At 40.2% G+C, this 17,091-nt stretch overlaps 1 protein-coding gene across 13 annotated transcripts in view; it reads right to left on the bottom strand.

The window, feature by feature from the left end:
• Nucleotides 1-10,010: 10,010 nt before the first annotated feature.
• FAT1 (FAT atypical cadherin 1) overlaps nt 10,011-17,091 on the bottom strand; it is a 165,460-nt gene continuing 158,379 nt past the window's right edge. For 4 of the 13 annotated variants that reach the window (XM_025207664.1, XM_025207698.1, XM_025207670.1 and 1 more), the window contains 4 exons: nt 16,071-16,130; nt 14,059-14,121; nt 12,511-12,546; nt 10,011-11,478 (listed from right to left, as the gene is read on the bottom strand). In XM_025207664.1, coding sequence (XP_025063449.1) covers nt 10,853-11,478; nt 12,511-12,546; nt 14,059-14,121; nt 16,071-16,130 — 785 coding nt within the window. In that variant the 3' untranslated portion in view covers nt 10,011-10,852. Of the gene's footprint in view, nt 11,479-11,739; nt 11,852-12,510; nt 12,547-14,058; nt 14,122-16,070; nt 16,131-17,091 lie in introns of all 13 variants that reach the window. The other 9 variants (XR_003094782.1, XR_003094783.1, XM_025207678.1 and 6 more) reach the window with 9 other exon arrangements.

Below are 17,091 nucleotides of genomic sequence, written 5' to 3'. Positions count from 1 at the left end.
TGCTGAAGTTGTTTCAACATGAATAAGATACCAACAAATTCACTGGAACAGGAATGAGGGTGATAATAGTTAAGCTTGTAAAGTAATTTCCCAATTGGAGATGGAAAGAGAGTCCCCCTCCCCCCCACATTTCCACTGATGCGACTTGAAGCAGAATCTGACCCTTAGTCTTCTCGCTCTTATCTTATTACTGTATTTGGCCTTCGCGTTTCAAGTAATCTTACCCCCTTCCTTAAAACAGCCTCCTTTATTCAAAAATCCTCCAAAGAAACTATGATTACATGTGGTACTTGGTCTCATCACATGCAATATATTTTTTTCCAGGCTCTACTTCTACAAAGGAAATAATGCAGACTCTGAAAACTGTTCACACAACTCAATATACTGGTGTATTGGGAACTATATGCATGAGTCACATTAACGATTGAATCTGTGACTGCAGTTCCTGACACTAAATTCTCCCCACCTAATTCGCCATTGATAAACGGCTTTAAGTTGATCAACAAGAGCAGGAACATTTACAAAAAAGCTTTCATGTAAAGGCATATCTTAAAGAATGACACAGACATGCATTTAATATTTTTGTTATAGTTGGTACTAAAATCTCACTTATCTAACTATAGTACGAGTAGCAGGTCATCATCCAATAGACATCACTGTGACAGAAATGTCAAGTAAGTGTCTGTGGATCAGAGATAAAATACACCATTTTTTTTCTTTCATAACTTTTTGCAGGCTAGTGAAGCAGGTCAAAGGTTCCAATCAACTCATTTTCTCAGTGATGTCCTATAGTGCCCAGCCACTACGTACCTGCCCCCCAGACTAGAATCTAGAAATGTAAGCTCTTACTCCCTATCCAGAATATCTTGCGTGCTGAGGGAAAGGTTATTTTATAAAAGCTGCCCTGGAAACGTAGACCAGAACTTAGAACTCCCTACACCTTGATATGTGCTCAACTATTTGACTAGAGTGAAGCTTCCTTTAGTAAAATTTAGGTGCCCTTAGGGATAGGCAGCAACTCAGTAGGTGTATCTACATGTGCAATTAGGGCACATAAATAAACTCTGGAGCTCTGACCAGGCTCCATGTGCTGCACATGAGTAAACTCCAGAGCTGATTGCTATGGAGTTTTTTTGCTCCTGGGTGAACCATTTGAACATGCATCTGGGAGCAATTAAATCCAGAGCAATCAACTCCAGAGTTTGCTCATGAGCAGCACATGGAGCCCAGTCAAAGGAACCCTGGCTGGCAGGAGGGCCTCGGCGGTCAGACTACTAGCCTAAGGCTGCTCTGATCAAGCTAAGTGTGCTGCCAGAGGGGCTGGCTGGGGCATGAGTGTGCTTCAGCATGGGGCTAGTTGGCAGGCAGCCTCCACACTGAAGCACCCTTGTGCCCCAGCCAGTTGGGGCGGCATCTACATGTGCGCTGCTGCACATGGAGAAAAAAACCAAAAACAACAAACCCCCCAAACCTTGGCAGCACAGGAGTACTTGTATTTATTGTATTTACAAGTACAACCCTGCTGTAGGGTTTATTAGTTCCTTGCACCTTAATAGGGGCACATGTGTACACTAAGGTGTTTACAGTGCAGTTAACTAGTCAACTGTAAACATCTCATGTAGACACACCCATTAATTGCATGCATAGATGCACCCAGAAAGCATTAGATTGCTTTTTTTGGCTTAAGCAGAACTTAAGGCACTCAAGTCCTTTATTGAATCTACCTATCCACCCCTCACCTGGTCAAAGCAAATGAAACCAAGGTTTAATTTTTTTTTGGTAGAAGCCAAGCAGTTTCCACTTAGACTAGAAATTGGCTGGGATTCTCTCTGTCTCAAAAAGAAAGATTTTCCCTATATAGCTCTCCAAGTCCTTTTTAATATGGAGATATGAATCACTATTTTAAGTGAAGCTTGGTTTCTTCTAGAAAAGAAAGCTCATTCCCTATTCCATCTGTATTTGCAACAAGCTGCTAGCACAAGGGATGAGCTCTACTGATCAACCTCCTCCCAGATTGCTATTCATTAGAGACTATTCAGTTAACTTTCAGTGCATTTACAAGTAAAAGCCACAGAGTGATAGACAAAGAGAAGGGAATGCAAGACCTTTAACCTTGACCCACTCTGAGTGAGCACAGTTGTAAAACTGGTAGTGGCATTAGGAAGTATACAGCCTTCTGCCAAGAGGACATAGAGAAAAGGGAGATCTGAGCTTAATGCCCTGTGCTCTGATCACTCCTCCCTCAAGATCAAGGAGGGTGAGGAGCAGTATGTGCACAAAAGCTTTTTTTTTGTTTGTTTTTTGTTTTTAAGATGCATTACACAAAGGGGAAAAGCCTCTTATGCTCTTCTGAACCTTTGCAATTTTGTCTCCAGTCTCTGGGTACTTGTAATTAAGCTGCAGTTACATACATTTTGGACTGTTTAGTAGGGCTGTGCGAAATGCCTGCATTTTGTTTCTGTTTTGGATTCAGCATTTCAGAGGAACAGTAATTTGTTTTGGTGTTTTGAATCACTGTCCTGTTTCGTTTCGGCTGAAACTGGTTTGGAATTTCAACAGCGTTTTGGCCACAGGCTATAATAGGGAATCACAAAACTGCCTATAACTGTTATTTCTTGCTTGATTTGGATGAAACTTGCAGGGATTGTAGCCCCCGCTGAGGCCATGAAGCATGCTGGGTTTCAAGGAGATAGGTGCAGGAGTTTCTGGGAAACTACACCTCAGGTTGCTGACAAGCAAAACTCATGACATGTGACTGTGTGTGTGTGTGTGTGTGTGTGTTAAGGCACGCCGCTACTGGTGCTGGGGCCTCTACACAACACGCTAGTGTGCCCCAATGAGATCTCTTCCTCCCCTACAGCCTCAGGCCAGTCCACCACTTTAAATGACAACAGGTAAGTAAGCAGCACAGTAGCACTAGCATCTCAGGCAGCTACAAAAACAACCTTTTAACATGCTTTACTTATTTAGAGGAAAATCAGAGACCAGTCAGGCAGAGGACAGCAAGGTCCAGATCTTCAAAAGGACTTCATTCTCACTGAAATGGAGGGTTGAGGACCTGGACCATAGACCTATAGCCGTATGATATTCAAATGTTGTTGCATCAACATTTAATTTAAATTTTTTAATGTGAACGAATAGAGAGCTGGAAGAAAAGAGTTCTTGAAAATGAACATGGTGGTTTTGCAACAGCCTTCTGTTTCCCAAATGTTCTTGGTCATTGACTTCTCAAATTAGTATTGAAAATGAGTTAAATGTTTCATCCTTCTCTGTGTGTGTGTATCTCAGTCCTCATCATAGCATTAAATGGAGACTGAGAAAGAAATCTTAACCACAGGCTGAAAGGCAGGTGGTAAATTATGTTCTTCTTCAAAAGCAAGCATCTGAAACTAGATTGTTTATTCCTGTTACAGAGAAGGATGGCTCTTTACCCTAGCATGTGATATTCCTTGTCCTGAGCCTTTCCCTTCCTTTAAATTGATGACTGCAAGATACCCTTTTATTTGCACTATCAAGCAAAATTAGGGGAAACACTAATTTATCTATTAGCTGAAAACTCATTTGAGAAGCACTGTGATTTAGATAAGTATAAAGAAGTAAAATGTGGCACTGAACTGGTCCTAATTGATTTAAAAAACTGAACTACAGTTCATTGCCTTGCATCAATTGAGAACAACTATACCCTATACTTATTGTCTTTGTACCTGTACTTATCTAATCTCCTTTTTCCAGTGCTCTCACTTGCCATAGAAGCTAGTTCAGTTTCTACTGTTTGAAATTTTCCATTGATCATTATATTTGAGGGCTTACAATTTATAGCATCTTCTTATCAAATGGCGCATACTGAAAAGCTTGAATGACAGGTTTTGTTCCCCCAATATGTCACAAGTTTAATATGGAGGTAATTTTTTTTTGTTAAAGACATGAACATTATGAATAAAAACCATATGCACTTGTTAATACCAAACCTTGCCTTGCATTTCTCTGACATTTTTAAATCTTGCTGAAGGTTTCTTTTTTTCATATGCTTGTTTAAGACATCATCAGTCTGCTATGGCTGATGGAGAATTTAATGTCTTCTACTGGGGTCATGCCAAACTTGGACTCCTGCCGGTTGGCTACAAACCTGACTCTAACCGAGATCCAGCCACCATGCAATCCTCAGCAAAAAACCCCAGAACTGTGGCAGTAGGTTTCAATATTTATAGGGCAGGAAGTGAGAGTGTGATCCTAATAGTAGACTGGTCTAGTAAAAGCAGAACTATTAAATTTTTTCAGTGACATTTTTGATAACTTAAAGCAATTTAATAAGCTGATGCTTTTGTTGACAAAGAGCTAGATCCACAAAAGCAGTTGGGACTGTTCAGTGCTACAATGCCTAGCATTTAGCTATTTTGCTGCCAGTCTGAAGTTAATACACTTATTAGGCAGTCTCTACAATGCATGGGGAGAATTAAGTGCTTAAGCGAGGAACCCAGACAGCCAGCATGCTGAGGTGGAAGCCATCTTAGCTAGAAAATATGACATATATGTAATTTTTAGCTCCACCCCACTCATGAATTCATGCCTTACCTTGGGCAGCAGGGAGGTGACCACCGTTGGTAAGGATCTATGGCTCTGAACTGCTTTCTGGAGTTGGTAAGCCTTTTCCCAAAACAGTCCGAGAAGGCAATGTCACCCTTTAGCTCCATAACTTAGTGGCTAGACCAGTTGCCCAATCATGTAGGATATTCCTAGAGTGGCTTCAGTGTGCATCCTCCTAGATCCAGGGTGGGCAAAATGGTGGATCTGCCTGGTGTCTGGACTCCCTTTCCCAGCAGCCCACATTGTTATGTCCAGTTTCCATGGAGACCCCAGCAGCAGCACTATGACAGCTCAGAACCAGGGTTTCCATGGAGACCAGCCCCGGCAGTGCTGGCAGGGTGCACAGCTGGGCAGGGAGCTGCTCCGGGGCTGGGGCTGGAATCGTGTGCAGGTGACAGCGTGGTCCAGAACCGGAGCAGAGGCACAGTCCACAGCCTGCCTGCCCCTGCCCAGCGTGTGCGGGCAGATCACAGCTTTGCCCCGGCTCTGGATCACGCTGTCACTGCCACAAGACCCCAGCCCTGCAGCAGCTCCCCCACCAGCCGCATGTCCTGCTAGTGCTGCTGGGGTTGGTCTACATGGAAACACTAGCTCTGCATTGTCATGGTGCCACTGCTCCTGGGGTCTCCATGGAAACTGGCTACAACAACGTGGCCATGGCTTGCTGGGAAATGGAGTCCACTGTGGGCCTGGTCCGGCCCATGGGCTGGACTTTTCCCGCCCCTGGCCTAGATAAATGTCATCACATAACAGCCTATTTTGGGATAGTTTCCTTTCATTTCCTGCTGTTTGAATATACTCGGTGCAGAACAGAACTATACAGTCAAGGGACAAGGAAGAGGGGAATCTGGGTTCAGTTTCACTGAAAGCTTTCCGTAAAATATTTTAGTATTCTCAACAGGAGTGACTGAAGGAAGCCCACCAGAAAATAGCTAATAAACTGGCTGTTAAAACATCCAGCTGGGATGTAGGAGGCGCAGGTTCAAATCCTTATAACCTGAATGAGAGTTCTAATATAGAATCATAGAAAGTTAGAGTTGGAAGGGATCTCAGGAGCTCATCTAGTCCAGCCCCCTGCTCAGAGCAGGACCAGCCAAAGCTTTGTCTAGCCAAGTTTTGAAAACCTCCAAGAATGGAGCTTCCACCACCTCTCTGGGTAACCTGTTCCAGTGTTTTATTAACTGAGACTGGAGAGAATTCTTCCTAATATCTAACCTAAACTTCACTTGCTGCGACTTCATACTGTTGCTCCTTGTTCTGTCACTGCTGAGAATAGTTTAGCGCCATCCTCTTTCAAGCCCCTCTTCAGGTAGTTGAAGGCTGCCATTAAGTCTCCTCTCAGTCTCCTCTTCTCTAGACTAAATAACCCCAGTTCCCTCATAAGTCATGTCCCCCAGCCCCTTCAGCATGTTTGTTGCCCTCTGTTGGACTCTTTCCAATTTGTTCACATCCTTTCTGTATTGGGAGGCCCAAAACTGAACATAGTACTCCAGATGTGGAGTATTGAACGATAGGGTAAAAGACAACATTTTACCCACTATGTTTTATGTGGGGCAAAATTGGGTATGTGTGGTCTGAGATGCACTAGATCAGGCTGGGTAGGTGAAATAGGTGGAGGAGTACCTATTTGGTAGATCCTGAGAGATCATACCAAAGCGCTATATACTTAGCTGTTCAATACTGTCAAGACTTGGGCAGTTCTGAGTATTCCAAGAAAGAGAGATGGGTGTCTAGGAAACTTTCTGGTGGAAGTCTTAAGCACTTAAAGACTTAAGAATTTAAAGAATGTAAGCAATTCCAGGGTTAAGTGGTAGCTTAGCGGGTGCTTGGAGCCCTGAATTTTGGGCTTGTATACCTAGAGGGGCAATAAGGTGGCAATTAGATATTTAAGCCTTTTTGTAAATGCGAACCAAATTTATTTTAAGGATTTGCCATGTTCCAATTTTTGTTTTTGTATTTGATGAGAAGCATGCAAATAAGAGATGTAAAACAAAGGGTCATGCAACTTGCTTACTCTTCCGCTAATTGTAAACTTATGCTTTTTCACGATGTCCTACTTCTCTGCTAGTCTCCTGTAATTATCTCTTGAATGTGTTTATCTCAGCTTTAGTTGCAGAGTATTTATTGTTTACAATTGCTGACATTGTCAGATAATCTACCTTCAGTTTAAAATAAATCTGTACAAATATATTTCTATCATTTTTACATGTAATCTGTAAACCTCATGAAAGATGGCCTTAAAGGCTTTTGTCTCCAGTAAGCATTATTTCCAGTTTATTAAACTTTGTTTCCAAGTATGGACCCAATCCTGTGTATGATATCATCAATTAAAAGACTGATTTCTTCCAGTAGTAAATTCTTCTAACCCCTAGGCAATAACAATTGTTCAATGACCGATATGCCGTTCCAGGCAAATAATTAAAGTGTCTTGTACAAAAATAGTGTCAACCACATTTTGCTTTGCTGTACATTTAAAAAAAAATCCCAGCTACATATAGTAGTGCTGAATGCATTTTTAACACCTGTGCTTCTTTTCTACCTGTATATCACATACTACATTACCCCAAATAAGATATGGACGCTATTTTTTGGCAGGCAAAATGTAGAAAACTTTTCCTTCCCCAAAGTCATGGCCTAGAGCTGGCTTTGTCATGGTGAGGCAGTGCTGAAGAAAGGTGCTGCTTCTCACTTAGCCAGCAAACAGCAGGGATGGAGCCCAGTGTTTCTTTTCACAATATGGCAGCAGTTTCAAACTGCAGTCAAAGTTATTGCTAGTTGAGAAGTAGGTGTGAAAGAATTAATGCTGGACCCTACACCTGCTGTTTGCTGGTTGAACTGTTTTGCAGGACAGTCTTTCCATGATTCAGTTTGGCAAAGTCAGCCAGCCTCCCTGCTCAAGGCGCTCACCTCAAATTTGGATGACTTTTTTCTTGGGAAAAAGGTGTGTGGGGCACCGTAAGTATGGTAATTCATCTAACTTGAAAACCTGTCTGAGTGGTATGATCTTTAGTTGGATACTTAGCGAATAGTCACTCAAAACCAGATTATGACATTTAGCCATACATCTCTGTTGGAAAAGGGACACCGGTTCTCTTGAAATGCTTCCTTTGCCATGGCCACAGGGGAACATATTAGACACATGGAGATCGTAGTGAAAGTAGGCCTGGAAGGACCTCACAAGATCACCTACTCCAGTTCCCTCCTAAAGGCAGGATCATCTCTGACTAAATCATCCCAGTCTGTTTAATCTGCTTTTGAAAACTTCCAAGAAGGGAGATTCCACAAGTTCTCTAGGTAGCCTGCTCCAAAGCTTGACCACCCTCAGAGTCAGAAAGTTCTTCCTAAACATCCCCTGCTGAAGCTTGAGGCAATTGCCCCTAGTCCTGTCCCCTACAGCCACAGAAAAAAAGCTCATCTCCATCCTTTCTATAATCACCCTTCAGGTGCTTGAAGCCTCTTATCACATCTGCCTCAATCTCTTCTTTAGTCTTTCAGCCTTTCCTCATAAGCCTTGCATCCCGGGTCCCGAATCATTTTTGCTGCTTTGTACTGGACTCTTTTCAATCTCTCCATATCCTTCTTGAAGTGTGGGGCCCAAAACTGGACACAGTACTGCACCATAGGCCTCCCCAGTACTGAAGAGTAGAAGAACCATTTCCTTTGATTTGCAAGTAACACTGCTATTAATGCACTGTATTGTTGTGGTTTAGTTATATTTATTTAGCAACAAGAGCATACTGTTGGCTCATATTCAGCTCATGGTTTATTGTAACCCCCAGGTCCTTCTCTGCAGTGCTGCTGTCTAGCCACTCGTTCCCCAGTCTGTATTTGTGAATGCAATTATTTCATCCCAAGTACAGAACCCTGCGCTTGTTTTTGCCGAATCTCATCTGATTCATTGCTGACCATTTTCCCAGGCTTTCCAGGTCATTCTGGATCCTAGCTGTACCTTCCAGAATTTCTGCAACTCCAGTCAATTTGGTGTAATCTGCATATTTGCTAATCGTGCGCACAATCCCATCATCCAAAAAATTAAGATATTTAATAATACTGGATCCAGGACAGACCCCTGGGGAACCCCCCGATACCTCCTCTGAACTAGACAGAGTCGTTGAAGACTACTAGTCCCTGGGTCATCCACACGAGGCCATATAACGCCTTTGTTACTGTGCTGCCATTTAGTACTTCCAAAAGGAAGTACTAAAAGATGGCACAGTAACAGCCCACACCATACTGTGCTGGCTGTGCACAGTTATTTTTGGCTACTACATTGCTGTAGCAATACGCTATAATGAGGGAGTGTGTTGCTCTGAGGACGTAGTGGCGGTGTCATGGTTTTTGCCAAACGGACACTACGGCGCTGTAGCAAGTTGCTACGGCACCATAGCGTTTTGTGTAGATGTGCCCATTGAGCCTGATGGTCCAACCAGTTATGCATCCGCCTTACCGTATTTTTACCTGGTTTGTATTTCCTTAGCTTATTAATGAGAATGTCATGAGAGAGTGTCCAAAGCCTTGCTCAAGTCAAGGCATATCACATTCATAGCTTCCTGTTATACACTAGGGCAGGCCATATACAGAAGCTTGGGAAGTTAGTCCAACTATCTCCTTACTTGTGCAATGAGTTTCTTGGGGTGAGGGGAGTACTTGAAATAGAGAGTGTTCTTTGTACGAAGAAGAGGTAGAAATATGTTATTTTTAGGACTAAAAACAGATGGAAAATTAACACAGAGCAATCAATACATTAGGCCAGAATGAACTTGTTATATTTTTCCTTACAGAAATATAATAATTTTTTATAATAAAGTAGGATGAAAAAAAGCCACCACCCAAATATTTTCACTGCTACTTCAAAGAAAGTACTCCCCACCACAGGTTTTGCAGAAAATGGCACTGGAATGTCAGCCTCTAGAAGTGAAAAATCAGAAAAGAGTTCCTCAGAAAAAGAAACAAAATACTGCACTGTTTATGCAAGTATTGTGAAAAATCATGTGATACAGAAAATTACTGACTATGAAAAAATACACAGCAATCTTTCAAAGTGTTTTGGAATGTATTTTAAATGTATTTTTGCTGAGAAATAAAAAGGGCAAAAGCTTCAAAATAGACATTTAGTAATAAATTAACATGGATAATATGTCTGTCTGAAAAATAAAATGTGAACTATTAAGAAGGCTACTAAAGTTTGATACCCATCAATCTTTATTCATAATGGCCAGATTAATTTTTTTTAAACACCATCAAGTAGTCAAACACTGCCATCTAGTGAGCATCTTTAACACAGCTGCAGTTTTGATTTTTAAGGAAAGATAATGTGCTTTTGGAGCAAATAACTATTATACAGTACAAAATGAATACAGAATTAAAAAATGCTGCTGCACTGAATGCTTTGTCAATTTTATAATATGTAATAGAGATACGCGGAGCAAAGCTAAAGTATTTTATTAATAATTTATTGTCAGTAAGAAAGACTGGCTAATGAGTTTTCAGTAAAAACCTTTACAAGACCATTGCATCACAAATATACAGACACTATAAAAACTGTGTCATGGTGGTTTTGGTTCTAAACAGGTATGCAGAGGGTCCCCAACACACTTTCCAAGAAGGGAAAAATGTTTACAGGTCTAAAATACAGCAACCCATTTAAGACATTTCCAGGTATCTGGCCCAGAAAATATCAGACCTAACCAACCTATATACAGCTGGAATCAGTTGAATATTCTGAAATCTTTATAATGAAATGTTAAACTTCAGTGGGAAAAAAATACATACAGTGAAGCCCTGATTATAAAAAAAAGTCAAGAGTGCTAGTTTAATGGCACACTAACACCACTAGATTCAGTGGGAAACAAATTCACAAAATATCTACAAAATCTAGATAAACTATTAAAATCAAAACTGTACATAAAATTTACAAAAAAGATTGGAGAAAATTAATTTGCATTAGAACTATATAAATATATGTATCATGCTAACATGGTGAAGTGGTGTTTTTTATTTCTTTAACAGACACTGTAAGTATAAAAAACACTTTCAGAAGTGGCACAGCCAATGGAAATTTTTGATTTGTCCAATTACAGTAGGTCAGGAAATGGAAACAGACTAATATATTGAAATGAGCTGCATGATCCAGTGCAGTCATGCCAGTTTTCACTCACTGAAACAAAAAGCATTCAAGCACTGCTGCCAAGAAAAAATAAGCTCTTCAAGGTTGTTCTAGAATGCTTAAAGTTCATTAAAGTCCAGGCACTTTTGTTGAATATGAGTGTCAGACCTCTGTATGTTGTTGGGAATCAAGTGGAGGAATTTTCACATCCTCAAAGTGGCCATCATCTCCACTCTCATAGTCACTCATCATTACCTCAGACTCCATTTCACAGCATGCTGACACATCAGAGCATGAAGCCGTGGAAGCGTACACAGACATGGACATGTTGTCTACAGTGGGTGCTTCAAAGTCTCTATTGTACCCTAAAGAATAAGAAGCATAAGGTTCTCTAAAATTACTGCTGACTCCACTGGTGGTGTTCTGAGGTTCTGACATATCTGCAGGATAGTGATGGGGAAGGTATTGATTAAGGTTGAACCTCTGTCTGCTTCTTGTAGAAGAACCCAAGCTACCTACAGCAGGCATGTCTCTGGGTGGCTGTATTGATTCAAACTGGTCGCTGTATTCTGGTGGTAATGGTGGAAGCTCATCAGGTGCAGGAAAATCATCTGGTGGAGGTGGGAAATCACTTTCTATATCATAGCCTCCAGGATAATAGTCTGTATCAATGACATTTGGATCTGTGTAGATGGGAGCTGGCTCTTCAACCACCTCATAGTTTGGGTATTCCTGGATACCTGGCAGTTGAACATTTGGCATCCAGTCTGAAGTATCCCAGTGATAACCTGCAGTGTGAATATTTTTTCAAAGGCAGAATTAGTATTTCTCCTTCAAATATATTTAAATTGAAAAAAGCCAACACACTGAATTAAAGACAACACAGCCACTACTGATTAGGACATAATTTGGGTTAAATTACTTCTGGAGCCTTCTGCCCCTAGTTTCACATAGACATTTAACACAACACAACTTTACATTATGCCATGCATTAGATATTTTATTATATTGTCCAAATTTGGACTTCTAATTTTTTGGACATATCTCACCTAAAGTGGGAGGAGCTGTAGTTCACCTATGGGATGTGATGACACACACAATGGCATACAATCATTCTTTGGGTAAAAAATAACCAACAGCCTCCCATGTGCAGCTAAATTCCTATGGATCAATAATTGTTGTGCAGTTACTGGTCATGTTGAACTAGTGCTCACACACTCTTTTTATCCTATGAATATACATACATGAATAGATACAGTATATAAACCTTGCTTTTCCTACTAAGAGATGTAATCTCTACTTGGCAAGGTACGTAGAGTGGTTAAAAGTAATGGTACCATTTTACTCAAGGATAACACGTGGATTTTGTAAATTACTGTTCACTGGATCTACAGTTACTAGAATAAAGGAATCTCGTGACAATTATCTTATATTCTGATACAAATCTCTCTTTGACTATTAGTAAAGACATTCCGCATTCAAACATAAAAATAAAATAAATAGCAGAATTAAGTTTATCATGCATGCATAACAATTTCTCTGTATTTTACAAACTTTGTTTTGAATCTAATGATCCATTGGATACACTGGAAACCTGACTAACATCAGTGGTTAGAAACACCACTAAGTTTAAAGCTTTTCAGTTTTCTGGTAAACACTAAAAAGGGAAATGACATGACTGAACTAAGTGCAAAGTCTAGTCAACAGACAGTAATTACTGCAAGCACATACAGAGCAAACAACTGAAGGTAAGTTGGTGTTAAATCTTTAACAAAAAAGATTTGAGTGAATATCAATGAATAACTGCATGCAGAAGTCACCTCTTGAATGGCTGAGGTCAGGAACAGCAAAAGATTCTTTAGATGGCAGAGAAAGAAAATGAGAAAATATCTGTAGTTAGGAATCCAGTAGGTGAACTAATATGAAGTAAAAGTAACAAAAGTACAGAGTGTGCTCCCTTACTTTTGTCCATTGTAATATAGTGGGAGAGGAAGTCTGTCATCCAGTTACATTTATGTAGCCAATTAATGGGCTATTTGGGGATTACAGAAGGCAAAACTGGAATAAGGGGGACTGGAGAAATGGACTACAAGAACAGGAGAACAAAACTGTAAATGAAAACGTAGATAGTATTTAAGTGACGGCCTTGAAGAGGCAAAACCTTGCCGCCCTTATTTAGGCAAAAGTGCCAGTAAATTTGGGGAGTCTTGATTGTAAAAGGACAGCAGGATTTGACCTGAAAATTGTCTTCTGGGTGGTTTTGTAGCATCATTTTATGTATGGGGCTATATCCATATAAGAATTCAGGAACCAAATCTTTGCCTACTGGAGTAGTATTCAGAACCCTGACTTACACGCTGCCAAGGGTTCCTGTCCTGAATGGGAGAATTATGCATCTCAAAATGATGACCTAAAACACCTGAACACTATAGCACTAGTCAAGGGGCAACACTGATGTTGGATGCGTCTTGAATCCTATCCCTTACTCGAAGTTAAGCCTCTGGCTCAGGACTTCCAGGAAGCACCTCCATCTACTCGGGGTACATTTTTAGCAGGCCTTTCACCAGTGCTATTACTAATCCACCTTTCATCTAATATCTCAGTTCCTATGGACAAGGGAGATCTGGATTGAGTTCTTTCACTGGTTAGAAGGAGTTCCAACCCACATTTCCCACCTCTTAAGAGGCTGAATTCAAGGCTATAAGGTCTGAATAGGAAAATCTTCACCCCTCCAAGTGAAGCCAAGAAGAGGGACATTGTGAACTGGAGAATCTAAGATTCATGAGGTCAGACAGAGGGTTCAACAGGGAGCCTAGTGATTTGGGCGCCCAGATACCTGTGTTTTAGTCCTTGCTCCAGGACGGTTACTATACTTTATTCAATGCTTGTTTAATGTAGAATACAGAAACAACTCCAGGACTAGGGAGCAGAACCAGCAACCCCCGCCCCCCCACAGCATTGGGTAATTGTCCTTTTTTGGCTGCTGTGATAGTCAGAGAATGCACAAGCAAATGGGTGTTTCCTCATGCCTCTGAATCCTGCATTCTTTGCTGCACAGTGGAACAGCTTCAACAGAAAGGATTGAAATGATGCAAAATAGCATTTTGTGAATAGCTTATTTCTGTCAGTATGTATTAGGCACGCTCTGAGTACTTCCTGGATTGAGCCCCTCAGGGGCCTTAAGCAGAAGAGAGTTCAATTTCTGGCTCCGCTCAGGCTTAGGCCAGATAGAGGCACCAAGATGCTCAGACTGGAGTAGTACTCGACATGTGCAGAAACAGAACTCTAAAAGCCTGGGGAAGTTCAAGGTGGAAAAATGGAGGCACTTAGTGACTTTAGATGTTTAACAGCATTTTTGGATTGCTTACTGGATCTAAGCTGTTGTCCTTCTAGTAATAACTGAGTTCTGACTTTTAAGTGTAGGTTTACAACTGAAAGAATAGGGAAAATGTAAGTTTTCAGTTTGGTGAAGTTCGGGTGCAGTTCAAAACTCTCACAGGTAACGTTTCAAATACTTAAAAATATTACTTGAAATTCTGCATGATATAAATGTCAGTATTTCCATTTACATTGATTGCCATTTATATTGCCACTTATATTGATACTTGGCTACTATTCAAATCATTAGTAATACTACCCCTCTTACCCTCCACCCCCAACTGTTTCCTGCTCTCCCCCTGCCCTGCTCCCCACCATTACAATTAGAGAGAATTGCCTTAGGTTCTCTGACATTTGGTGTTTGAGGTTGTTTTTCTTAAGTGGCATGTGCTGTAATCTTGTAAACCTTTGATCAGTCACTAGAAAAATACACTAGTGAAACAACCTGTAATTAGAAAGTTTTTGCTTTAAGCCACTTGCAATTGTTTATGTGTTTAACTCTAAACACCATTCCACACATGGTTTTAGCAGGGCAATATTTCAAAGTTGTGTCTAGACCTACAATAAACATTTTTGCATTCCTGAAGTAGCTACACTTTAAGCTTAGTTGTAATACATGCTTTCTATTTAAGGGATTTGGAATATTCACACTGGGAGATGTACACTACTTCTTGGAGGCTCTCTCAGCTCTGTGGCTGTGAAGGAGTAGATAATTTACAGGACAGGTTTCCTCTGACCACACCTCTGCCATGGCTTAATAAGGGATTGTGTGGATGAGGTTGCACTGTACTATATAACTCCATTATCCAGGCCCTACCCTGCATAGCAGAAATTCCTGGGTTTTGTAGCTAAGGAGATCTCCATAACCACAAAAAGCAACAGAATCTATTTGACCCACAGTCAATATTTTTTGCACCATCTTCCTGTATGGAGAAATCTCTTTGCCTGATTTTAAATATATCAGAGTGTGATTATACCCACTGATATTTTTGTAACATTTTTGTGACATTTCCCTTCTGGAGATTACAATGTATAACTGAGTACTTTGTTGAAATTTGTGTTGGTACTGGCTTCAGAATGGCCCCTTTTTGTATTTGATTTTTCTTTTTTGAATTTTGGTGAAAATTAGCCACACAACTGGTCCCTTGCTGTAAAGAACAACTTTTCCTTTCTAAATCAAAAGGAGGTTCTACTTCATAACATGGATGTACTAGAGATATCCCCATTACCTACTAAAAAAGGGGTTAATGTAGTGCTTGGGTTTGGTTCAGAATCAGTGTTATCATTAAATTTACAGCATCCCATGTCTCAGATATGACTCTAGTAATCTCCAAGCCATTTTCATTTCTTTAAAGTATTTCTGCAAGATTATGGCATTAAGCAACTGTATGCACTGGGGCAGGTGACTGCCTCTGTCTGAGAACTGGAGCTATGCAGTGCTTACTAGTGGAGGAACTGAACCTGATGCAAAAGACGCTAAAGTCAACATAAAGTTTCTCATTGACTTCAAAGAACTTTGAAACAACCCCTCTACACTCAAGTCAGGCATGGAGCAGCACAGGTCACAGTAACTCCCCTATTCCCTTTAATCTAGTACAGAAAATTCACTTTCGTGCTGGCCTAGATCTTTTATAATGGAAGGAAAACTGGCCCATTGCTTTTCTCTTCCCAGCTAGTCTATGCTAGACTCCTGGGGTCCTTGTGCAAGAAAATAAAAATGGGATGGTCAAGGCCTTCTTTCTGAATGCACAGTGATGTAGGGAGCTAACTCTGAAAGCTTGGGCAGTTTTACTTAGGTGCCTAACATTTTAAGCTATCACATTTGGAAATTTGTCTGTGTTTCATATATCTTTATAGAGAATACACATCACACAGGAAAATATACATATGTACTACTAAAAATATAGACAATTTCTGATAAACAACATAAATGATATTACATGGTTTCAACATGCAGTATTCTGCCAAAGTAGTAAATAAATAAATAAAAACACATATATACCTTCTTTTTCCACCGAGTCAACAACAGCATTGACAAGGTGTATTACAGTCACTACGGAAGCTTGTAAAGGTATGGAAGGAGCAAATTAAAACAAACCTATAGTTAGTATCAATTTAAACAGCATATATAAAGACATTTCAATAATTTCACAGTATTTTACTTCTATAAAAAGGAGTGAGCTTACACACACATACACACACACAAAAATATACTAGCAATATATATATAGAATACAAAATTCTGAATTAGTTATCCCTTATAAAGGCAACTTGATACTATAACTACTTTTAAAAGCCAGAGAATTTATGCACACAAGCACAGGATTGCTTTTGTTGGGGAGGAATTTCTGAAATATACTGTCCCATCTATAGTGTATGTGCGCTACATATTCAAGAAAGATGGTTAAACGTGCTTTCCTAAGGTCAACACAGTATAAGGTTACAGACATCAAACCAGGGTTCCCATTTCAGGATTTCAATAAATATATTACACGTTTAACAAAAAGATTGTTGGGGGATCAACTGAAATGCAACTGAAAATGCCAGTGTGAAAAATAAAAGGGAAAAACACCAAAGCTAATATAAAACAGAGGAAGTAAAAAGACCAAGACTCCACTGAGTTATGGAGAAAGTGTAAAGATGTTCACTCTCAGGCCCAACTTCTCCCTGGAATCAGATTCTTTTTCTCTTGAAACTGCCATTTTTGACCCAGAAGAAAGAACGAGAAAAATTGTACACTTGTGGTTTCTTCTGGGAGAATGGGAATTCTCCTGGTAGAAACTAAACATCTGTACATGGCCCTAAGCAGTGTCTTTACACTTGCAAGCTGTAATGAGTGGTTGTACAGATACCTGAGTTTTAAAGGTTTTAAATGTTGCAATGCCAATATTATCATATTTAAAACCAAAAAACCTGAAAAGGCTCAATACATGCTTTTTTTCCTGAGGAGCAAGGAAGGGAGATAGAGGGAAGATGCAAGAGAAAAAATATGTACTTTCAAGGAGACGGATTCTGCACTAATA

The sequence above is a fragment of the Alligator sinensis genome, unplaced genomic scaffold, assembly GCF_000455745.1.
Source record: "Alligator sinensis unplaced genomic scaffold, ASM45574v1 scaffold528_1, whole genome shotgun sequence".
NCBI classification, from domain to species: domain Eukaryota; kingdom Metazoa; phylum Chordata; order Crocodylia; family Alligatoridae; genus Alligator; species Alligator sinensis.
Note: the sequence above shows the minus strand (reverse complement) of the source record. Positions and strands in the feature narration are given on the sequence as shown.